General features: G+C 45.3%; 1 protein-coding gene across 1 annotated transcript; it reads left to right on the top strand.

The window, feature by feature from the left end:
• On the top strand, window positions 1-25451 carry CLINT1 (clathrin interactor 1). The gene is made up of 12 exons (XM_053465650.1): window positions 1-164; window positions 14125-14229; window positions 16361-16457; window positions 18130-18238; window positions 19378-19542; window positions 20681-20858; window positions 21198-21426; window positions 21628-21703; window positions 22748-22816; window positions 23201-23475; window positions 23710-23908; window positions 24068-25451. The coding sequence occupies exons 1-12, from the start codon at window positions 124-126 to the stop codon at window positions 24379-24381; spliced, it is 1857 nt and encodes a 618-aa protein (XP_053321625.1). The 5' UTR covers window positions 1-123; the 3' UTR covers window positions 24382-25451.
• The last annotated feature ends 370 nt before the right edge of the window (window positions 25452-25821 follow it).

The raw sequence follows: 25821 nt of genomic DNA, 5'->3' as shown, positions 1-25821 counted from the left end.
TAGTCGGCAGTGACGTTGGATCGGGGTACAGAGGTTGCGCAGTGTGACATCGGCAGGTCTCCGGTGAGAGAGAAGAGAGAGTGTGCGAGTCCCCGGGGCTGCAGTGACGGATCGGGAGCGAAAATGCTCAACATGTGGAAAGTCCGGGAGCTGGTGGATAAAGCGTGAGTCTAATGGAGGGGGGGGGAAGGGGCTCCGAGGGGCCCGTGATGACGGGTGCCGGCACTCAGCTGGGCCTGTCAGGTGACACTCTTAGCTAAGAGACCTACCTTACACCTCAGGACCAACAGTGATTTACTTCCTGCTTCATGGCAGGGTTACTGTGACCAACCAACTCTTTGAACACAACTCCCATCATCCTCAGCTTGGTGTGTTACTTGCCTTCAACTCCCAGCGGTTTTATTATTATTTATTTAAAGCTCCCATTCCTTTCTATTTTGTCGTTTTTTTGGGTCCTTTGTCTTGTTGCGAGGCCACAATAAACATGGCATTAACTTCCAACCAAGCTGATGGGTGCTTCCATTAATGGGTTAAACCATTTAGTATACATTACCTGCCATGTGCCCAGCTCACTATATCTGGTTACTTTAACCCATTAGGCCCTGAAATTATAAATAATTAAAAAAAAAACATTAAATTATAAAATGTATTAGTGCCTATTTAAATCCAGACTTTCCGTGCTAAATTAAGTTGTAATTCTTTTATTTGTGTAATTTCTCGATATTGTGTAAAAAAAAAAAAAAAATGTGTGTATATATATATATATATATATATATATATATGATAAATAAAATAGCAACGTGACAGGTTCTTTAATTTTTAAATCCCATGTTTCGTAACAAAATAGATTTGCCTTCTCTTTCCTCTGCTTGTGAACCTTAAAGTAAAAATGTACTTTTTATTTTTTTTTCCATTTTAATGTAATATTTGAGTTGCTTGCGTAAACTATATAAAGGCAGCAGAATCTGCTTGCATTGACGGGCCGGTGATTGCCGGCTTCCTCGTGTTATGAACTGCTTACGAAAATATGGGGAAAAAAACCATATTTGTAACTGATGTGTAGAAATGAAGTATTCTCAGCTGAAAAGGTGTCAAGCCTGACAAAAAGTTAACGTTGCGTTTGTTTACAGCGCTGTCTTCTGACTTTTAGTTGTTGGCCAAAGGAACTTTTTAGCTCTCGCCTTCCAAGCAATCTAGGTGCCAAATTATTTATTGTTATTATTAATAATATTGATTATTAATAATCAATATTATTATCTTTTATATAGTGTTAACAATTTACTCGGCGCTTAGAATAATCCGTGTCTGTTTACGCGTGTAAACAGACTATTGTTGTAAGGCATCTAGACTGAAAAACTCTTCTTTATTACTGTAAATATGTATGTTTATTTTTTTCTTCAGAATGTGCGTCTGTTGCTTTTGTGTCTTAATTGTTGGGTTACGCTTTTATTTTATTTTTTTAGTTGTATATTGGCGCTTTTATGGTTTTATTGAATACCTTGCTGTAAAATACTGTGTGTTTACTGGGTAGGGTTGCTTGGCGTAATCCTTGCTTTTATGTGTTGTATTCTCGTACGGCTTTCTCAGGTGTGTGAATTGCCTTTGGCCTGAAAATATTCTGATTCACTGTAATTTTCCTAAAATCCCGGGTATTATGTCTCAAAGCTTACTGTCTAAGGAGGATATAAAGGCAACAGGACTGCTTGAAAGCGAAGTGAAACATAATACATGTAATGGGTGAGAGGATGGTATTTAGAGCTCACTTGGTGACGTTGGTGTCCCTTCTTCAGGTTGAGTTGATGAGGGCCTCCAGTGACCCTATGCAGCCCCACCACCAAAGAATGTATACTAAAGTACTTTGTAGGCACACCATGTGCTGTGTGTTTTTTTGCTCGTCCGTTGAAACTAGGGCTGCAACTAACGATTATTTTAATAATCGATTAATCGGCCGATTATTTTTTCGATTAATCGATTAATCGGATAAAAAAAAACAATATGCAAATTTTTCGTTTATTTAAAAGAATTTAATGAACTGGATGTTAAAAAACAACTTAAAATTTACATTAACATTCTTATTTTGTTATGATGTAATAAAAAACAATATTTTCAAAGTACAAGAACCCAAACACAATATTTATGAAACAAAATAACCCCAAACATTCTGAAAAGAGGTGGACTATTACTGTTCAAGAAACTTTGCCCCAGCACTTTGCACTTTGCACCCAGCACTTTGCACCCAGCACTTTGCACCCAGCACTTTGCACCCAGCACTTTGCACCCAGCACTTTGCACCCAGCCCTGGCACTTTGCACCCAGCACTTTGCACCCAGCACTTTGCCCCAGCCCTGGCACTTTGCATCCAGCACTTTGCACCCAGCATTCAGCACTTTGCACCAGCACTTTGCACTTTGCACCCAGCCCTGGCACTTTGCACCCAGCACTTTGCACCCAGCCCTGGCACTTTGCACCCAGCACTGGCACTTTGCACCCAGCACTTTGCACTGTGCCCCTGCACCCAGTCTCTAACTCTGCCCTGCACCCAGCCCTGCCCCCACATTCTGCCCTGCCCCCACACTCACACTCTGCCCTGCACCCACTCTGCCCTGCACCCACACTCACACCCTGCCCTGCATCCCCACCCCCACTCTGCCCTGCACCCAGTCTCCCACTCTGCTCTGCACCCACACTCACACCCTGCATCCCCACCCCCACTCTGCCCTGCACCCAGTCTCCTGCCCTGCACCCCCCACCCCCACTCTGCCCTGCACCCCCACCCCCACTCTGCCCTGCACCCCCACCCCCACTCTGCCCTGCACCCACACTCACGAACCGCTCTGTGCGAATGGAGCCACTCGCACAGAGCGAACCGCTCTGTGCGAATGGAGCCACTCGCACAGAGCGAACCGCTCTGTGCGAATGGAGCCACTCGCACAGAGCGAACCGCTCTGTGCGAATGGAGCCACTCGCACAGAGCGAACCGCTCTGTGCGAGTGGCTCCATTCGCACAGAGCGATTCGCTCTGTGCGAGTGGCTCTGTGCGATCCGTGCACATAGACATGAAGAATACTTACCTCCGGAACGCGTCACATCCGTCACGTAGCTAAAAGAAGGCGGAGACTGCAGAGCGTGTAGCAGAAGCGGGGAACGCTCGCGGAGGTAAGTAAAAGGAGCCGAGTGCTCCAACAACGAATTGATCACTCGATTAATCGATAACGGAAATCGTTATCGATGATTTCCGTTATCGATTATTATCGATTTTATCGATTCGTTGTTTCAGCTCTAGTTGAAACCAACGGGATCCCCTCTTGCTCACGTGTGCGGGGGTCTCAGACCACCGGAACTCTTGTGCGAGCCACGGCTGGAGACAAGTAAAGAGCATGGGCACACAGGCAAGCAGGAGATGTGTTGGGTTGAATGGACCTCCTCCATGCCAAGTAGTTGGAGTGAGTAAATTTGAAGGCGACACAATGTTTACACGTGTTAAAACATACAGACACGGAAGGCTTTTGTGAGCTTACAACTTATCGGGCTACCGTATGCATTAAAGTCCATATGGTATCTTGGCCGCATGGCAACATTGACTTGAGGTTAACCTTACAAGAGGATTTGGAGGATCCACAGAGGCTTTTGCTGTTGGGTGGCGTTAAGTCGCGCTGCGTGGGATGGGATTACCGAGACAGAATAAGTCTAACGTTCAGATCAAACCTATGTTTTCTAACCTTAAAGCCACCGTTCTCGGTTCCATTGACAGGTGGAATATTCCATAGGATTAAGTTCACGATGCAGCAATGAAACGATACATATCTATCTTGAGGTTTCTATACGTTGTTTTATACGCCGTTGCATCAGATTTACTTTACAGGACAGGGAGTCCATGGCTTTGTTTACATGCAGAGATTAGAATGAATGTTCCCACCTCGGGAAAATGTTCATGTTCAACATACGTGGACACATATTTTACTTTATCTAATTCCCTCCTTGTTTACGAGCCAACCACGCGGAGACATCTGACGTGCCGGCATGATAACGGCTAATGCGCCTTCCCCAATAAAACCTGGCTGGAATTACTGGAAGGGCTTATTTGCCCTCGGCCAAGAGCACTTTAATCGGTTTTATTTTGTAGAATTCGCTTTCTGTTGTATCCACGTGGTCCGTTCTGTCAGCACTTAGTCCCTTTATTATATCAGCGTTTGGAATATTTCGCTGATGGGTGAGATCTTTACACCATGGGCTGTTTCGCTGTTATCATCTGATGTCAAATGAAGAATTGTTCTTTTGGCAACTGGCCCTGTTCAGGAAGAAGCCCCCTCTGTCCCTCTTTCCTCCCCTGAGGTCGCTCTTTTGTAGGAGCTCAGAATGTCTCTATTGTCTTCTTGCAAAAAGATGGGGAGGAACTTAAAATGTACACCTCTGTTTTCCAGCAGGATAGGGGGAAATATTTGTCTGTTGCTCTCTTCACTTCCTGCTGTCTTATAACACCATCCTTCTCACGCTCAAGAGTGATAAAGGGCCTCTGTACGCCTATGAAGAGATCCCATAAAAAATCAGGCGTTTCCAGCTACAATAGTCATTTACAACATTAACCCCGTCTGCGCTGGATTTCTGATCCATTTCACGTTTTCTTAATGGACAAAATTTGCAAGAGACTGTTTTCCTTCAAGGAACTGTCATCTGTGCCCAGAACTAATCAATTTTATAAGATGGGATTCTAACATGTAGCCAATCGGGAAGAAGAGGTCAGGTGTTCGCTTTTTTTTTGTTCTTGGAAGTAGTTGCCTATTCCTTAATCTTTAATTCACATGACGGAGGTGTAAAGGTTAAAGGTAACGAGCGAGCCAAACTTTAAGCTTTTTTTTTTTTTAAAAAAGTTTTTACATTCATACGCTGCAAGAGCGACTGGTTGCCGAGCAACAGCAAAACAAATAGTATACAGGCTACGAAACTGAATTAAAAGCCATTGTGATAGAATGTACCGGCAGGCGTGATATTTGCCGAGGATTTCGGGTTGCCAAATGCATGTAAGGTTTGCAATAAACACAGCGGAGCATTAACTTTGTTGGGTTCGGGGATAATAAGAGAATTAGGAAAAGTTTTCTGTAATCGGCTTTATGCTGCGGGTGCAAGAATGTTAATAGGGTCGTTTTCTTAAGAGTTCGTCAACAGAACGGTGACGATCTTACCTCTGCAATTAACGGCCGTAGGGAACGTCTCACTGCATCTATGGATTGGCATTAAGCCCACCTTACGTGTATACAACGTGGGCAGTCATCATCTTAGGCTCTGCATAATTATTCTTCCCCGTTTTCCAAAAGCAAGAGTTCCTATTGGCTGCCAAGTCCACAATAGCCCGGAATGTGAGCCCACTAGCCACAGAAGGATCAGTTTCACCTGAAGAAGCTGGATTCACAAATAAGGGAAGGACTTCCACAAAAACGATTGATACGTCATTCATTTTCTTCTAGATGCGAATTAGAAAGCAGTTGAATCTTCTACCCTGTATCTGTATGTCTGCCGGTTCTCTGCTACTACTTAGATTGTAAGCTCCATGGGACAAGGGGCTCTTCTTTCCCAATGTATTCATGCCTATTGTTCACAAGGTGATATACAATGCCTCGTAGCAGTAGGAAAATCAGGCGAAGGTCTATTGGTGAGAGGCAACGGCTTCCAGACATCCAGGCTTTCAGAGTCAAAGCAGATTAACGGCCAAAGCGCTGGCGTTTATCTCAAATGACTGCAGAGGAAGTGTCAATAAATGTGTGCCTTACAAAAATATCTCGACAAGATGTTATGTACTTAGGAAGAGCTTTCAAAGGGGAACCCAAACGCTCCATCGAGCCAAGGTGCGGGGGGCAGGGGAAGAGAGCAAATGCATAAGGAGGTGATCCTGAGGTCATTACATGCATTAAAGTACATCGTAGAGCAGAAGTGGCCCTTTTAAGTAATACGAAGTCGGGCAAAAGGGACGAATGCCGTTGGTGGTTCTGCGGAGTCTCTGCCCCCCCCCCCAGCCCCATAAGGGACCTCTCAGCTATCATATGCATTAAAGTTAAGCAAAGTTGGTTCCCTGAGGACTCGGCTTTTGGTTCACTGGGGTTACGTCTTTTGGCCACCATCCCACCTTCAAGGCTTCAGTGGTTCTCCTCTTTAGATGAGACCCTAGAAGATCCTGTGATCCTTTGACTTTGGTCAAGGAAGAAGATTGGTGACCTGATTTCCCTGTGGCCCTAAACCACTCGGAGGGCACCTTGTTCCCTTTTTTTTTGTTCTTCACATCTATGCTGGATTTATGGATTCAGAAAAACATTTATTAAAGTTCATTGATGGCTGGAGTGACCCTTTAAGCAATGCAGGGTAAGTCCAGAGAGTCTGCCTCACTCTGTCTATGTTGGGGTCAGACGCGATGTCAGAGATGGAGAATAGAAATCTGAATACCTTGGAGAATGAAGGTACGGGACAGATTCCCTTTAAATGCAGCCTGACCATAGACATCATCCAGCACCGTTACTCCTTGGTGTTGGCAGAGGCCACATAACGAGTGCTTGTGTAAGAGCGTACAAAGAAGTGTGTCAACGTTTTACGCTTAGTCCGAGATGCCGCCCCCCTCCGCTGGATATTCCGGTGCTTACTGCTACATTCGTAAAAGAGACGACGTCCCCCGGTACGCGGAGAATGAAGTAAACACGGAATCGCCTGTTCTGTATACTTTTCAGTACCGACGTGTGAATCCACGTTGACCAAATACAAGCTTTTTACCCAAACTGGTATTCAGAACATGAAATCTATGTATCCGCCGTGACTGGGTCTTTTGTGCGTTCCTGTTTGGTGGGGTGGGAAGTAAGCATTGGACGGGGCTCATTAGTCTCCATTCGGCTTATATTTGGGCTTCCGGCCCATTCTGTTAGAATAGGCTTTCTTCCCCAGAAGAGAATGGGTAGTGAATAGAACAAAGGGGTCTGGGGTGTATACCGAAATCTTACCCCAAATCTATAAAGAGCGCGGTCTGTTCCGAGTGCCTTCTTTGCTTTCTCGAGCTGTCTCACGGAGGTTAATACTTTTAACAGGAAAGGTTTTCACGCCCTCCGTCCCTTCTAGAGGAACGAGCAAAGATGAAGTGGTATCTTTTACCATCATTTATGGTGATTTGCATGGTTCATCCGTTTTCTTGATCTTATTTTAACCTATTAAATATTTTTTATTTATTTTTTTTAGTAAAAAAGTTTAGGCAGAGTACATAACAAGGTAACGGTACACGGGGTATGTTTTAATTTACGATTAATTTTGTTTAATAATAAAATTAACGTTCTTCCCCCGTGACGGTCACAAACTGCCCTTTGAAGGGCAAATGGGTCTATTCGTTAAAGGGAGAGCTTGCAGGAGAGTTGTGGTTCCAACTCTCTCGCTTCACTTTGCGTTCTGAAGGTCCAACCCAAGTGAGCTCCTGCGGCAGGAAGAGCTTGGCTGGCCCTGTAAGCTGTATAGTTAAATCTGTGAGCCTTCTCCAGAGCCTATTGGATTATGCATTATACGGGGCCAGCTTTCTTGCAAGCTCTCCTGACAACTCTCCACTTAGTGAATGGATTGTGGGACTGCATTCCTATCCAGGATCATGAGAGTTGTAGTAACCACCTCTGAGCTACATGTTGGTTATCCATGCCATAGTGTAAGCGACGCCTTTAATGCGGGCGTCATTCAAAAAAACATTTTCTCTCTTTGTTTTCTCCTCCATTGTCTGAGGCAGAAACCAGATCAGTGATGAAACAGCTTCAGATTTCCTGTAAGCGTCTTGCGTTATCCTCGTTGGCGTGAACTTTATCCTCCGCAGGTCGGGCGCACCCTCTGTGGGCTCCCACGTCACGTGCGTTTCTTCTTATCGGAGTCGTCGGAGTTAAACGAGTTCACGGCCAGGTTCTCCTCCGTGTGAATGTTTAGCCAGATCTCCCGATACCACGACGAGCGCGAGCCATAAATGCCACGGATGAAGGGCCGTACTGATTTATGTAACGGCGAATGAGTGATATTACCATGAACTGTCATCATCAAGCGCGATGAACGCAATTTTATTTACCCCAAAGGGGATCGGCCACAAAAGCACCCGTAGTTTATTGTTAGGGGGTTATTAGTCTTTCTAAGTGACGCTAAATTGTGGCAAACGTTTTTAAGGACCGACAGGTTTACAATATGTGAAGAATTCCTGGGGGGGGCATTGTGTCGAGGAACGCGTCATCGTAGGTTGCAGGAGCCAGCAGAAAGCACATCAGATGGTTGGGTCGCCATGACCTGATGTTGACGGATCTTGTCCCAGAGCCACAGTTTGTGTCTTCGATCAACAGGTCTCGCAAGGGCCAAAAAGCTGACAGTCCAGCTTTAGATATCCAAGAAAATGATACAAAACACAACGTCCCGGCCCCTAAGGGTTTGTCCAGCCTTGACGATGAAGAATCTAGCCGGAGAAGTATCGAGGACGTCTGCAAGCGTGCAGAATATTATTAGAACCGACAGAGGATTGTTGAGTGTGACCAACAAACCCTCAGGCTTTTGGCTGGTACTTCCAGCAGAAGTGGTAGAGGCTAATTCAGGAAGGGATCGGCATATGGCATAAGGTCCGAGTCTTTACAATAAGGAAGAACGGGCGACTCGACGGGCCGAACGGGTCTGATCTGCCGACAGAGTCTGTGTTTGTGTTACATGAACTGGTTATTTTCTGTAATGGAAGATCAGTGACTCTTCCTTTCTGAGAATGTTAATTCATCTTAAAGCTCTTCAGCAGCCAATCAGATCCAAGTTTTCCGTCAGCCACATTTTTATTTCCAAGTGTATCCAGATTTAACCCCTTAAGGACAATGGGTTGTCCTTAAACCCATTAAAAACAACGCGTTGTGAGCCCGTACATCTTTGTACATGAAGGGGTTAAGAGAAAATAACGGGCCAATTCTATTTGGGGCGATATGATGCATCACTAGGACCTTAGAAGAATCGGTATCGCGATATTAACCTGTTCTGAGCCAAGCTAGAAATGTGTTTTTTCTGTGCAGCATTAACTTCAATGTGTACTGCTTATAGAAAAATAATAATAATAATAATAATAATAATATCCCACTTAGATACAATAAACACACAAAAAATGCTTAAAAGGCGTGTTTTTTTTTCTTGCTCAGTATATTTTTCTTATCCGGTTTAGTTGATAATGATCTGCCATTTTTTTGCCGACTCACGTGAAAGTTGCTGAAAAGAAAAGCGGGCAGGAACATCCGAAACTTGATATGGGTCACGGCGCAGCCGACAAACCGGTTTTCCACGTCACGCCTGCCGACGTATAGAAAAAACGCTTCTCGATCGTGCTGGTTTCTCCTGTTAGTCTTCCTCTAACCCCCCAGATCTGACCTAAAAACAAATCACAGCCTGCAGGCTACCAAGCTGTCCAACTACAACTCCCATGATGCACGGCCAGCCTTCACGTGAGCCCTGGCAAACCTCCGGTGACATCACATCATACCACAGATCAATAAATTAACCGATTCAGACACCACACTGAGCTGATGCTTTATGGCAATGCCTAATGAAGTCCGTTCCTCCATAGACTTTCATTAGCTGGAGTGATTAAGACTGAGGTATTCTATTTCCCCCCACAGGCAACATGATAAGGAGTCGGGGTGCTTGTCTAGTAGATTGGGGCTCTATATAATAATATATAATTGCGGTCCTGTTTAATCTGAGAACAATGCAGGTCACCGCGTAAAAGGAAGAAAGCCGGGCCGCTCTTTTTCTCTTTCTTCTATTATTATTTTTCTTTATGTCGAATTGCCATTCAAAGCAGATCTGGCATTCGAGGCCGATGTTTGCTCTGCTTATTATAGCAGGTCGCTCGCTAATGGAGCGCTTATTTGTTTTTTTAATAAAGCCAAGCGCTTGGGTTTTGGTTCACAGGAAGGATTTGTGTATTACCGGCGTTATCGGTGCTTAGCGTTGCTTATAATGGGCCGGCGCTCGACACGGCGGGGTGTACAGTAACGATGCCCAATTATTATTTCACTGGCACATTTGGCAGGCCAGAGCGCCGTTTTTATGTGCGGCGAATGTAAACGCGGCTGCCGCCTTTTACTGTTCCGTTTAAAGCAATAAAACGTTTAATCTGATTTTTGGGAATGTGCTGGAATTCGGACGCTCTTCGTAAAACCGTTTGCCGCTGTTATAAATGGCGTCAAATGTCCCGTTCGGTGTGTAAGCTCCGCAGACCTAAATTAAAGGGCCGCTCCAGGTGTCGTATGCACTTAAATGTATACAATAGCTACCTGGTGCCTTTAACCCCTTAATGACAAAGCCCATACGTGCACGGACTCAAAATGCATTGTTTTCAATGGGTTTAGGGACCGCCCATTGTCCTTAAGGGGTTACATTTCTCATGGCATCCCATGCAAATATGCATTTGCCCCTCCCCCCCATGCCCTAGCTCTTTTCCGCGCAGGGGGCTCCAGCACTGTGGGTGGGGGTCTAATCGGCTTAATGAGTTCTTTAATATGCATTATTTTTTAGTAAGGAAAGTAAGCGATTGCTTTAATGGTTTAGGAGGGGGATACGTCATAGAAACTTGGGGTGCATACAGGGCCAGCTTCATAAGGCAGACTTTAAATGTTCACTGGGGAGGGGGTTGTTGAAACCCCACCCATTTGTGTTTATGCACCTCCCACTGTTGCATTTGCCCCTCCCACTCCCATTGTACAGCGCTATAGAATGTGATGGCGCTATATAAAATAAGTAATAATATGGTGCCACGAAGAATACGCTATATTCTATTCTACCAGCAGGGGGAGACAAAGAGATCTGGGAAAATACTGCCAATAGTAATTTGTGCATTAACCCTTCCTATGTTGTGCAGTGTATTGCTCACCCCAAAGGCACAGAAAGGGTTATATATATATAATTTTATTTATATAGCGCAGCAATTTATGCAGCACTTCGTACAGTCCGTACATTCAAACATTCTGACATAATTAACCCTTTTCTACACCCCCACCCTCACCCCGGCACTTGCAGGCCTTAAATCAGGAGGAGTTAAGGATACAATGGGTCTGAATTGTGCTTTTGTGATTGTTTGGCACCCAGCAATATACAAACAGCCTGCGGATAATAATACATTTATTATTTGAAGAATTACCGCACCGCGTTAGGAGTTGTTGGTATTTTAGTAAGTTGACGGCAGGTTTTGCGACATTTGCGCTTGTTATATACTTTATAAACGTTCTATATTGTAAACTCCTTGAGTAGAGATGGTGTCTTTTTATGATATACTAATTATGTCCTGTCTACCCTTTGTACAGCGCTGTGGAATCTGATGGCGCTATATAAACTATATCATTACATTGTGCAGACATGTTAAGCTCAGTAGAGCCCCCTAGTGTCATTCAGCTGTACGGCACCTCATCAAAATAAGTCAGCGATGCATTTTAAAAGGCAATGGACTCGATTCAACGTCTGACCCTTCTAGTTAAAACCCCCCCTTTTTTTTTCTCTGTAATGCTTTCATAGATAAACCAGTATGCCGGTTATCTGCCCCATGACATGGATATCAAATGCTTTCCTTCGTGAAAGGTGCTAGCTCCGCAAAAAAACGCTTGTGCTTTAAAAAATTGACATGTTGTCACTTAATCTAGAAAATTATAATATATAAAATATAAATATAAGTAATTACTGAGCATATAAGCGCTAGATATGGCTTATAGGGTACTTACAAAATCACATATACACACAGACTGTAAGCTCTTTGGGACAGGGAACTTCTTTCATGGTGCCAGGGCCGCCCTGACATCCCCAGTCCATCGCTTTTTAATCTAGTGTTGCGTTAACCTGCCTATGGAAGGCATGCGTTGGATACAGAAACGGTTATTCCCTTTGTTGGGCTATTTCAGTATTATGTACGTGGATATAATGTATATTTTATGGCCGTCGTGTAACTCCTTTACACTTGTTTCTTATTAGGCATCGTTTTAGATTGCAGGGCAGGAAGCTGGGGATGATGCCGGTGGTTTATGTCCTGATTAGTAGGAGACTTAATGCGCTGTACGGATGAGGACCGTTGTAATGACGCCCATTGTACTGGAAATAATTTATCATCTTAACAGTCGGAGGATTCCCACAAGGCATCTCTCTGCCCCGGATCAGTGCGTAGACACTGCAGACCCTCTGCTGTTATACGAGTCTAGCAGCGAGGGGGTAGAACGTGCTCCTAAAATGGGGTCAGAATCCATATGTTCGGGGTCCCAGCGTTCTGCTAAAGCACTATGATTTATTTCCTGTCCTACAGACTGAATTCCATAAGAATTGAAGACCTGCCAGAGATCTGTCATCACAACCCCCCCCACCACCACCACCACCACCAAAAGCCTAATGTAGCTTCCCTGCAGGGCGACCCAACTAACCCCATCTACCCCCAAAGCTTACAACTGTATCCTCCAATATGGAGTCCATATCGATCACAGGAGGTTTTTATGCTAACCGGCTTCAGCTGCCTCCTCTGCTAGCTCCACACATCTGGACAGAAATTCCTTCCGTGAGTTGAGGTCATAGGAGCCCTGTGTATGGCACAGAAAGGGCCCTAAACCCAACATGGGAAAGGAAGACACAGGACCTGTGTGTATCTTCTTTATTTATTGCTTGGCTTCAAGGCGATAGACATGTAAAAGTATATTTACACATGTAATGGTTTCTACATAAGATAAGCTGTGTGTTAGAAACACTATTTATGTGTATACTGCATAACTATAACGGTGTAATAATGTTTACAGTTTATAATTGGCTTCATACATATACTAAAAATAGGGATGCACCGAAATGAAAATTCTGGGCCGAAACTGAAAAATTTAAGATTCACTTAGCCGAAACTGAAAATAACCCCCCCACACACACCTTTAAAAGAATAAATAAATAAACCCCAAAACACAGACTTTTATTAAAAAAGTAACACATCAAAATTGGACAAAGAAATTCAATAACATTAATATTATATATGTGTGTGTGTGTGTGATTGTTTAACAGCAATCACACTCCTATCATGCCCAGAATCTATCATGTACTGGTTGCCTGGGCATGATAGGAGTGTGATTGCTGTGATCGGCATTTTGGCGATGATGCCCTTTTTCGGTCGATGTATTTCGGCCACCGATACATTGGTGCATCCCTAAAAAATATATACCACGGGAAACGCCATGTTAACTCCCTTTTCAGAGGATCTGCGTGATTATTGTTAAAGGGACTATATATTCACCCATGTATCACCACCATAATAATAATAATAAATAAAGAAAAAAGTACCTCTAGGAGCAACTGCAGAGCTGCAGCTCACCACCTCCCTCTATGATCTAGTTTTTACACTGAAGCAGCCAATCAGTGCTGCGAATGCGCTTCCATTGCGTATGGGGTTCACAGTAGGCCCCCTGGTACCAGTACTGGCGGGCAGTTTAATGTGTGTGGGCAGACAAAAGGAGGAGGAAACTATCTAACCTATGCACTAAAAGGAGAGTTCAGTGTCTCCGACAGCCGTACTAAAGAAGAACAATTCAGTTCTTCAGAAAGGAAAAGGAAAAAAAACTTGCCCAATAAACTGCAGCTGCCCTCTTCCTCTGTGGTCCGACGATTCTTGTCATTCATTGGCTGCTCTTGTTCAGAAAATGCAAGCTTATAGGTGGATTCTAAAACTGAGTTATGCTAAAAGTTGTGAAGAGCGCAGTTCCCCTTTAAACTTCTATCCCCGGAGTGTGTCGTAGGAGAGTAACGCCGGTACCTGCTGGGATCTCGTCCACTTTGTGCCAGCGTTTCATGCAGCAAGCGCGTTAAGTCCGTCGGGTGACCGCCGTCGCTTCATTTGGACCACGTTGCTGGTTTTATTCCAAGGGTGATGTTCCTCCTGACCTCATTTGTATTCCGGATCCTAAGGCAGTAGAGATACCTCCTCCGAGATAACTTTAATGCATTGTAAGGTGTCCTTAGGGTATCGCCGTGTAGTAAGCATGGCCCGTCCCCACTCTGTAGAAGACACCTCATTAAGGAGCCCGGTGGTGTCATTACGAAGTCCCTACGTGCGTCTCGGGGGCCAATGCTAATCACCTGTGTTTTCTTCCCTCTCTTTTGCAGCACCAACGTGGTGATGAATTATTCAGAGATAGAGTCTAAGGTTCGGGAGGCGACCAACGATGACCCCTGGGGACCTTCCGGGCAGCTCATGGGAGAGATAGCCAAGTAAGTAATCGCTGATTTCCCGGGAGGAGGGAGACGATGCTTTTCCAGCTGGAACTTTCTGTGCTGAGAGGCTAGCCGGAGAAAGTTCTGTTCTTCCTCCCCTTCCATCACGCAGCGGAGCGTATCCAGGATTTTGATTTGATTAAAGTGGGTTTCTTTTAATAACTCTATGTAAGAACATCCTTATAGGCTCCTCTATTTCTGTTTGATTAAATTTATACGCTTTATTTGATTTTTTTTCCCCGTGGCGCTTTTAGGAAACATTCCTAGAGGTTTGAGGTTTCATCAGTAAACCTTCTCTACTTCTAGTTTTAGGAGTAAAAGTATCTCGGGATGATTTTGGCCTGGAGCTCAGCAGTTCCAAATGGGGGAGGATTTATAAACGCATGCACACACTCACACTCACCCTCGAGGGCTACAAACAGGCCAGGAATTCCATATATCCATGTCCAATTAAATCAATTTAATTAGTGTTTGTAATTAAGAGGACTGTGCCCAAGACTGGATTCAAGGACTGGAGTTGTCCTCTTGCCATGTTAAGTGGTAACTCTTGCTTGCTCCTCCTCTTCCTGTATATCAGCAAATCGGTGACTCTCAATTTCCATATTTGAATTTTATTCTGCATTTTTCACATACTTTTGGCATTTAAAAGAAACATCTTGACCAAGAATAAGTGACCAAGCAAAGCTGAACTATCATTTCCCAAATGATGGTCCCTAATGGGGTCCTTGCGATACGGCTTTATCTGAATGCCTCACACACAATGTGATTCGGTGATGACTTGGAGAAGTCTTCTGACTTTAAGGTCCAGACCCGATTGTCGTTCTTTTACTAATGTCGCTGTTCTCCATGGAAAGGGTTTACACCTTGATGCCTTCTAATGGGTTGCGTGACTTTGGGTCTCGTTTATGTAGCAGACACTATTCCTGCGTTGACTTCTTGGAATTCTGGCATTGTCTCCATTGGGTGGTCTTCTCGGTGTGGCCCTGCTCAATCGGATTAGCTTGCTTATAAGACAACCCCCCTCCCCCCAAACTTACTACAGTATATATGGATGTTCCTTTAAGGAGGCTCATGTTTCTCGCGGGGTCCGTGTAGACGAGGGGAGCCGGGTTTACACGCTGGTACCTATCTGATATTTCATCGTCGCGTCACCGTCTCCCCGTTAATGAGCGCTAACGGTTAATAGACTCCTCCAGGCACGGAATTGCCGGTGTATGTATAACGTTCAGCGCAGAACGCACCGCGGCAGGGAAGGAACTAATTGAATGAATTAAACATGAAAGAAGCGGCGGTTCACGGTTGTTCTGTCTAATGACAGTCGAAAGCCTGACACCGGAGCAAAGTGTTATAGCGTCTTCATTTTTATGTTGCTGAAAGACAAACACTTTACCTGACCCTCCTCTCCGAGAAGTAGCGCTTTCATAGTAATTGATTAATTTTGTAATATTTGCTTCGTTCTGTTAATGCGGACCCTTCAGCAGGCGCTCAGATGACCATTAAAGCTGCCGTTCCACTTCTGCTGATCTCAACTCCTTTTATAATTCAATGCCGCACGTGAAGCATCATTATTAGTACTTTTGAATGTCCAAACCCTAATCTAGTAAAATTTGACACTTGCGTTTTTTGGGGTTTTTTTTAACGGGAACATTGAATTGTCATATGACACAAAAGCAAGCCCTGATTGGTTGTTGCCCTGCAAGCTAAAAAATAACTTTTTGATGGTTGTGTTGGTTTTTGTCGTATTCAATCTCGAATGGAAACAATAAAATGAAATTATAATCTGCTTTACAACTTCCCCGTTACCTTGAACTGAATATTTTAGCATCCAAATTTTACTTTTTATTTCTTATTTCTTTATAATGGCATAATGGCAATATTTTATTTTTGTGGCAATTCACTCTGATTTGGGGGGCGACACTGTGAGCTTCTTACGCTACAGGACCGTTGCTTTATGACATAGTCCCGGTCCTGGTAAAGTTGGGTGATCTGGTATCGAACATACTGGGTCGGAGCCAATCTCAAATTTCATTGGTTCATTCCCAACGCTCCGAACGCAGCCCTCTTCTGCCATCTAGTGGTTGAATTGTGAACGTCGGAAGCTTGTCAGAGTAACCACTGTGTCTTCCAGGGCGACATTCATGTACGAGCAGTTCCCGGAGCTCATGAACATGCTGTGGCAGAGGATGCTGAAAGACAACAAAAAGAACTGGCGCCGGGTTTACAAGGTAAGAATGAAGAAGTGTATAAAGTATCGGTGCGCGACCATGTGACCAGCGGGCAGTGTGCGTCTCCAAATCTATTGGAGAAGAGGCTTCCCTGGGTTGGCTCTTCATGAATAAAAGCAAGGCTGTCGAGGTTAAACTCCTACAAAGTGAATAACCCCCCTCGCCATGTTCATGCCTGCCCAACGCTGAGTACCGCATTGTGTGGCGTGTAAAATGGGAACGTTCCGATGATGTCATTTTACATCTCCTCCTGCACCAATGGTGAGTGGGTTATGGGGCATCTCTATCTATTTCATTGAATGTACATCAGCCGATACGGCACCGGCAATGCCCGTGAAAGCCTTTTCATTACAAAGTCCAAAGTTCCAAAGCAATCCCATGTTAAAACCCTCTGCGCCGGGGTATATCATCAGCATCCTGGCTCGTGGTTAAAACTTTTGGGGATTTTCCTAAAAACTAAACAATGTTTGGCAGATTGTTTGGAGAGAGCAAAGAATTAGAATAATTAGTTTCGGGAAAATATCATGTTAAGGCATAGGATCGAGTGTCACCTTGTGTGTAAATATTTGCTGCATATATTCCTTATTACCAGCTTGTATTTGCCTTCCGGCTTCTCGATTACCATACATTTTCTCCCCCACGTACACACGTGTGTCTGTGTATAGAATAAACACGGGGGGGGGCTCTGTACCGCGCACTCATTTGCCTGGGTTCGGGGTGTTTTCATGCAGCGGATGGTGCGCCCCGGAGGGTGAGCTGCCGCTCCGGGACCTGCAGGGTGATCAGAGTTCTCTCTTTTCTGTCCCCGGAGACTCTGGGCCCCTAAATATTTAATGCTTTTACATGCGCTACTTATGCATCCAGCCTCTCTTCTGAGAAGTAGCTGCCGGGCTCTTCCCGGCAGACGGCTTTTATTACTAAAATCTCCTTTTTTTTTTCCTCTCTCCCCTTTCCTGTAAGTAATTCTCACTTTCAGTAAACTTAATCTGGCCGAGGAACGCTGACAGTAACTGATTTTGAATAGTGGAAGTGTTTTCATTACTTTCCATCAACTCATGAGCTCATACTCACGCCTTTTAGTTACGCTGCGCGATATGTTGCGTGTATCTGCCCCCCCCCCGAGTAATGGATACAAGTTTGAAAAAGTGGACTCATCGCCATCAGGAGATGTTTCACTTTCTTCATGAAGTTATGAATTGCCTGCTAGATAAAACAAACTAAACATCCTATCGCTCCGGGATAGCAATAGAATGCCTGGGTTTGATTCTCTAGACAGGACTTTGTTTATGGTCTATGTGGACGTTATTTAAAAGGTAAGTGTAACGATCTTATGTGACGCCGCCTGTCACGCTGGTCGCTCCGCAGTTTGTATTATGGTTCGGTGTCGCAGTTCGGCTGATTGTCAGAGTCAAAAGGCTCTGCTGCCGAGGCAAGCGGTCCTGTCCTGCCGACAGCTTGTTGGCACAGCCCCAAAGCCCCGACTGGTGAGCGGTCACTGGGTACAAACACCTTACTTCTTCCCCTTCCACGTGGAAGTCCTGGTGTGCGTCTGGATGAACCCAGGCTGGTGTCCTGCGTGGCCGGTTCGTCTTGTACCCCGCCACCGGCAGCGTAAGAGTCGTCGTGCCGGTTTTGCTCCTTTCTAAACCCGTCTTTCTTTCCGTTCCGACAGTCTCTGCTGCTGCTGGCGTATCTCATACGGAATGGATCGGAACGAATCGTCACCAGCGCCAGGGAGCACATTTACGACTTACGATCCCTGGAAAATTACCACTTTGTAGGTGAGTGTTAGAGAGAGAGAGAATTAAAAGGGGGGGGGGCAAATTAAAGCCGTTGACGGACTTGTCACTCACCCGAACGTCTTCACAGGCTGCAGAGGCCTAATTGGGCCCTCGCCGCTGCAGGCTGTGTGCAGAACGGATTCCAAGACACGGGGCCCTAGAGTATTAATTAGCGAGCAGCAGATCTTTTTTTTGCCGAGAGGAGATACCTTTATAACAACACAAGCAGAACAACACGAGCGGCTCGGGGTTTTATATTAAAATATGCGCCGGAGGCTGCTCCCCTGTGGCGGCAGAAAGGAAAGGGAGCGCCTTAATTATACGCCAGAAAAAAAAAAAAAAAGGTCGGCCCTCCACCATGCGCGCGCTGCCGTTTGAAGCCGGGTTTATTCTGCCTCGCTCTCCCTCTAGCATGCGCCAAGTGATATTTACGGTGCAAAGGAAAGCCGGGGCGTGTTGTGAATGCATTAAGACTAGAAAAAAAAAATAGGGAGTCCGCAGCCGCCTCTCGTATTATCTCGCTCTTTATAAAAAGTAGCAGGTTATCGGCAATTAGCGGATGCCAAAGCCGCGCTTGTGTTGTCTGCCTAGTAAAATGTGTTAATTTGCTTGAAATCGCCTCTTTCAGGGCAGTTTACCGCATCCTCTAATAGGGACAGAAAAATAATTGTATTTAGGAGTTGGTAACGTTCCCCCCCCCCCCATGCAGAACATTTAATGCGATGAGTGCCAGGAGTTTGGGCAATAATTGTGTTATTTTTCTTTTCTGCCTATAAATTTTATTTCTCTGGGGATTCAGTGTAATCGATCATTGGATGTTTGCTTTCTTATTGTCCTTCTTTTCCCGATCCCCATCGTTGCAAAGGCTGCGAGAACGAAAGCAGTGACATAAAGATTTAGTGTAGGATGTCGTATACTCCAGATTGCATTCAGGATTCTCTGTGGCATCTGTCAAGGCTGAGCTATAGCTAAAGAACTAAGCTAAAAGACTCTCTAAGCTACAAATATATGTTTGAGGAGATGAAAAGTTGTTGCTAGGCAACTGAAAAGTTAATATAAATAATTCAGAAAAGGGGCGTGTTCCTCGAGCTTGTTAATACCGCCCCTGAGGAGCAAATAAAATTTCTTCTTCTCTACAGATGAGAACGGAAAAGACCAGGGGATCAACATTCGGCAGAAGGTGAAAGAGATGGTGGAGTTCATCCAAGATGATGACCGTTTGCGGGAGGAAAGAAAAAAAGCGAAGAAGAACAAAGACAAATACGTTGGGGTTTCATCGGACAGCGCTGGGGGGTTCAGATACAGTGAGTTCTGTGTTTGTGCTGCACATGGCAGGGGGGCATCAGGACTCGCTGTGGTTATAGCCTAGCCTTGTGGACATACTGCAACGAAACGCGCTATACGCTAAAGTCTGAGTTCAGCTGAGTTTTAGCGCAAACACAACCTCGTGTAACTTGAGTCCAGTTTAAAGTTGGCTCTTCTGTCGTGCTAAAGCTGTCACAGTTTGTCTCTTTAGGAGTTTAGTTGGGTTTTGAAGACCTTGTTCCACTTGTGAAGCGCTTGCGAACAGATGAGTTGGTGGGCTTTTTCTTGCAATGTTGAGGCTTAATTTATCTTGCAGCCTGATTGCGTTGTTTGTTGAGATTAGTGAGTCTGCAATGCGCTATATTTCCATGAAGGCATAAGCTCGACACTGGACCATAAGTGGCTGAACCCTAGAGAGTTGCTGGATTTTGGGACTTGATATGCGCAGGGCTAGTCTGACAGTAAGACAAAGTTAGAGACCCAATAACGTCTTCTACGGCAGGTGGAAAAATTGGGTGACCCGAGGAGCTGAAGGGTTCTCTACCTTCAGTGTCTGTCACAGGCCCATGGAGGCCAACTGGCATGGACCGCAGGCTGTCCCTTTGAGTCTCAGAAGCTCTTTTGACCATTCCTGATCGCAGGTGTCTCCTTGCAGTATGACCCATAGCTTCTGCTATCCTCGCCCTGCTGCTTCTGACCAGTCCTCGCTGCATGTGCAGCATGGACACAGGTCATTGCATCTGTACTTCATCGTGCTGCTTCCTACTTCTCTCTCTTCTCTCACAGCTCCCCAGCTGTTGAACTACAACCCCCATGATCTTTGGCTTGGAGAGCATGATGGTGGTTTTAGTTCATCGGCAGCTGGAGATCTGCTAGTACCTTGTAGATGTCAGAGTTCCTTGCCACACTAATTGGTTCATTCAAGAAATTCACGTTCTTCTGTTCTCCTTTGTATTCCTTCCTTGTGCTTTTACCTCTACGCTGTGAGGTGGGTACCGAATGCCGTTGTCCGCATTGTGTTTGTATCTTCTGCCGTATATATTGTCTGCTCCGCCAGCACCGAAGAGCTAGACTTTAATGTAAACTTGCGGGAGGGGATGCTGGGGCTCTAACCTCTCGGCTGTCAACACGCTGCAGGTGAACGGTACGACACGGAGCCCCGATCGAAATGGGATGACGAGTGGGACAAAAATAAGCAGGGATTTCCATTCAGCGACAAATTAGGGGAGCTGAGCGACAAAATTGGGAGCACCATAGATGATACGATCAACAAGTTCAGGAGGAAAGACAGAGAGGACTCTCCTGAGAGAGGCAGGTGAGTGACCGGCGAACCGGGGATCCTTAAACGGGAATAGCTTTTAGCATCACTTAATTGTTTGTGCTTTTTTGTTTTTCGATCTGTGCGATTGACAGATATTTAGTTTGTGGAAGTTGTGATCGGTGGCAGTCTGTGGCAGAACCAGCATTATTACAAATTTACTATGGTTACATCTGTGGATACACGTGCAGATTAGGGTTTATTCCTTAAAACAAGATCTAGAAAGCATAATTCTTGCGGAATTAGAATCTATTGCACCGAGAACTTGGTAGAGATGTCCACCTTCTCCACCTCCATCGTCTTGTTGGTCGACCTCCTAACTCCCTTTCCCCGTAGTGACAGCGAAGAAGACAAGAAGGCAAACCGAGCAAAACAATCGGGGGAGTTCAAAGACGAGGAGATGGTGACCACCAAACACATCCACATCACTCAGGCCACAGAGACCACGACCACGCGCCTCAAGCGAACGGGAAACCAGCCCAAAACCATCGATCTGGGAGCAGCGGCCCACTACACCGGAGACCAGGCCAGTCCTCAGCTCACCGCTTCCAGTCAGACATCCAAGGTGGGAATTCTGTCTACTCCATGATGTGCAGACACCGGCAGGGCCCTTTATTAGCCTACTCCATCTAAGAATCGAAGTGCTGCTTGGTTTGGGGGAAAATGTTGAGAAACAACGAATCCCGAGCAGCAACGTTCCACTAATAACGGTCTGCCAATGTTAGCTAACGTTGGTCATTTGCCTTTCCTTTTCTGTCCCTTCTAGGCGCCCACGGGTGAACCCAGTAAGAGATCTTCTAATGACCTGGTGGACCTGTTATTCGGCTCTGAACAGAAAACAGGTATCACTGAAAGACTGGGAAATGTAATATTTGAGATCTTTAAAAAGTATTTGAGGCTAGTTGGCTGGCGCTTATTTACACTACTGTTCAAAAGTATGGGGTCACTTAGAAATGTCCTTGTTTTTGAAAGAAAAGCACATCTTGTTGGCTAATCCAAGTTTGAGTTGTAGAACTTAAACTGTAGACCAAACAGGTTTTGAGATTTGCCGTTAAAAAGTATTACCCTGTGTAACGATGTGGCCCAAAAGCCTGGGTTTATTGTTTAAAGAATGTTGCCCTGGTGTACGTTTGTGGCATCTCATCAACCAAATTGGATACGTAGTTTAATTTTGAGCCTGTCTGGTAACGAGGTGTCTGAGGCTTTACTGATCCTCTCGATACGTTCGCCGTACCGTATGAGTATTTTATATCAGAGGCTGATAGTAGCTGCCTCCGCATCCCCGCCGAAGCAGGGACCGCTCTGCCGCGTCCGGTTGGCGGGAGCAGATGACCTGTGCTTCTCGTTGAGTGGCTGCAGCCTGGGCATTGTGCCAGGTGACGGAAGGGCTCTTTTGGGGATGTCTGAGTGCCAGGCAGATGTTACGATGCCACCTGTCCTGCCAGATGCAATAAGAGGACAGTCGCAGGGCAGACATCACCGCCAGACGGAGACCCCAAATCACCCTCCCCTTCTTCCTCCTTCTGCATTATCTTCTCCGGCTTCATCAGGGGTGGGGAATTATGTTTTTTTCCATTTTTCTTTTAGTATCTTGCCTTAAAGGGGATAATAAAGCTTATTAACAAACCTGTGTGCGTTACACGTCATGTTGATATGTTTTGGCGCCTGCCGTGTATATCCGTGGCCTGTTTCGTGGTTTTTTTATTAGTCTTTTTCTTTTACCTTCAAAGTCAACTTCAAAAAAACAGTATAGTAATATATATATATATATATATATATATATATTTTTAGGTTTATTATTCTTGTGGGGTTGATAACTAGGGTATTTGTCTCGATGTAGCCTTCGATCGTTTTGCTATAATATTTCTTTATTTTTTTGTCTATAGGTTCCACATCTGATCCGTTTGGGGAGTTTGCAGACTTTAGCTCCCCTGCTGCTGTATCGTCCACACAAGGTATAAACTCTGGGATTGACAACACGATCCTTGGCTCCATAGGGGTTTTGTATTACGGCCCAGAAAACCCATAGATTCTTCTACATTAAGTGATTAATTTAATTGCATCACTCTAAAAGACTAGTAGATAAGTGGAACAGCCTTCCAGCGGGATTGGTAAGAGGGTAATACAGCGAGGGGGTTTAAACATACATGGGATAGGCATACGGCTCCTGAATCTAAGACGAAGCCAACGACTGATTAAGGTTTGAGTCTTTACAGCAAGAATAACGGGCAGACTAGACGGGCCAAACGGTTCTGTCATCAGATTCTGTGTTGCTATGGTTACAGAGCCTTTGGCTCATTTAATGTCTTTTTGGTCACTGTTTGTCTTTGTTTTTGCAGCAAGCAGTAATGGAGAGTTTGGCGACTGGGGGGCGTTCAGTAAGCCACAATCGATCGACGCCGCTCCGTCAGCAGATCTGTTTGGCGTCCCCTCCCAGCCCAGCACAGACCTGTTTGCTGCTTCTCAGCCGCCAGCCCCTTCCGCTGCCCCCGCCACGGACCTGTTTGACCTCATGGGCTCCTCCCACGCAACCATGAGCACCTCCCAAAGCATGAACCTATCCATGATGAGCTCCAGCAACGTGGGCGTGACCCTGCCCATGTCACGATCTCAGGTAGGTGACGTCTGCCATCTGGGGGGGGATTTTAAATATTAAGCAGCCGGACTTATAAGCAGCCGGACTCCAGACACTCACTAATGATGGTCTATGGAGGAATGGACTTCATCAGCTCTCAGATGGTGGGAATTTAAAGTCATCGTACAATAGATTGTCGAGCCCCCTCTGTTATAAATTAAGATCTCTTGTTTGTTTTTTACATTTTATAAATTTATATACTTGTCTGAATAGCCTCTACAGACGATGAACATGGGTCTTCAGAAGCCGAACACCCTCGCCTCGCAAGGAGCAGACCTCAAAGTAACGGGCAAAACCCTTCCCTCCACCTGGTCTGACCCCAGCGTCAACATCTCGTTGGACAGTCTGATTCCCGGCATGCAGCCCTGCAAACCCATCCAGCCTTCGCTCAACGCCATGATTCAGCAGCAGAGTGAGTGCCGCCTTCCCTTTGTGTGTCGACGTATGTGCATGGGTATCATTGGTACCGGGTTGTATGTGAACCTCTAAAGAAACATGTAGATACAAAAATGTAAAACTAAGTATAGGCAACTGTGATCCTAATAGAATGCCTTTTGATCTTACCCTACAGACGTGCAGCAGCCTATTGGCATGGTGTCACAGAGCTTTGCCAGTCTGAACATCAGCGCCACCCCTGGAATGATGCCTGTCCGACCTCAAACAAGCCCGATGATCCCTAGTTCCGTGCCCGGAGGCATGGGGATTCCCAACATGATGACTGGCACCTTGGGCATGTCCCCCGTAGGCGTTCCTCCAATGATGAACCAAGGCATGATGGGAATGGGTATGCCGGCCACCATGGGAATGCCCATGGGTTTAGCACCAGGATCCATGCAACCCAAACAACAAGATGCCTTTGCAAACTTTGCAAACTTCAGCAAATAAAAAAAAAAAAAAGCTTTATCCACCCCACCCCGCTTAGCCGGAGGTAACCGAAGGATTTTTAGTGGCACACAGACGAGAGGATTGATTGGAAGCCTGGAAAGCAGCGTCTCTGATCCTCCATTTAAAACGACAGTCTTTTATAAACTAATGACACGGACTTCCAGACGAGCAGTTTGTAGAATTGGGGGAGGGGGAGTCTGGGCTCAGGTACACATCTAGCCTGCTCGGCCCCTGAGCACCATTGCCTTTCCGTATCCAGCAGGTTTAAAGCAGACATCCTCCGTCTGCCATCAGGGTATGTGACGGGGCTTTTTTACGCCCGCTTTCTGGGATTACTGCTTGTGATTAAAGAGCGAAGACAGAAATTCCCTGCAAAACATTCAACTTTGAAGCATTCCCACCTTCTTGGTGTCCATGCGCACCTCCCTACTGGGGAGCTTCCAGTTTTGGTAACATATATTTACATAATTCCCCAAAGTGGCTTAAGCGTTCCTGTTTCTGCTGCTTCTAGTGCGCCCTGTAGTTTTATTACCTCACATACTGTCATGGCAGGTTCCTTGTGCATCGTTGGTGAATTCTGGTGAGGTCATCAGCGACCCCAGTTGGCCATCCTGTACCTTCACTTGTCATTGATGTCTCCTACTGGCATCGTGTGACTACAGCTGGTGGGCTTACAGGATGTCAATGGGTGGGCCAAGTTGCTCGTATCAACAGGGCTGCCAGTCCAATCAACTGCTGGCCGTACCAGTTACCAAAAAAAATGGCTGCCTTCCCTGCTGGCAGAGAGGTCTGTGTCACATTATCCTCTAGGCTCCCCCTGCAGCGTTTACCCCTGTCTGCAAAGAACGACTGATTTTAGATTTTATACAAATTTCCTATTCGTTTTTTTTTTCCCTCCCACTCCCATTCTTACTTTCCCCATGTATGTAAGGCAGCGTCCGGCGTGAGAAATCATTATAAATACAGATTATCATTATTATTATTGGAGATGAGCATTAGGTGTCCGTCAAATTCTTGGCTTTACAAAAATAAAATGTAAAAGAATAAAGATTTTTTTTTTTGGCAACTAATGACAACTTTCCTCTAATCTTTTCTTCCATCTTTGAGGACGACGACACAAACCAAGGTCTTTTATTTAACGGGCCACGCAAGTGCTTTCCAAAGGCACGGTAGAGGGTCGAATTAACACTCATTTTATAATTTTTTTTTGTTTTATTTCTTTGCCCTTGTGTGTGTATATATATATATTTTCGTTGATCACTTACCTGTCTCCATTGCAGTCCAGATGTTCTCCGCCATTAAACCTTCTGACCCAGCCTGGCTCCTGCCTCTCTCATTCCTTTCCGCCGTTTAGACTCCAGCATTCACACACAGAGAGAGGAAATAATTACAATTTGGGCAAAGTAATTTCCATAAATAATTTAGGATTGTTTAATGACA

The sequence above is a fragment of the Spea bombifrons genome, chromosome 4 (genome assembly GCF_027358695.1).
Source record: "Spea bombifrons isolate aSpeBom1 chromosome 4, aSpeBom1.2.pri, whole genome shotgun sequence".
NCBI classification, from domain to species: Eukaryota; Metazoa; Chordata; class Amphibia; order Anura; family Pelobatidae; genus Spea; species Spea bombifrons.
Note: the sequence above shows the minus strand (reverse complement) of the source record. Positions and strands in the feature narration are given on the sequence as shown.

Coding starts and splice junctions, on each gene's coding strand:
- CLINT1 (XM_053465650.1), top strand. CDS start 124: ATGCTCAACATGTGGAAAGTCCGGGAGCTGGTGGATAAAGC. Junction 14,230..16,360: donor CTCATGGGAGAGATAGCCAA/GTAAGTAATCGC, acceptor TGTGTCTTCCAG/GGCGACATTCATGTACGAGC. Junction 20,859..21,197: donor GACTCTCCTGAGAGAGGCAG/GTGAGTGACCGG, acceptor CTTTCCCCGTAG/TGACAGCGAAGAAGACAAGA.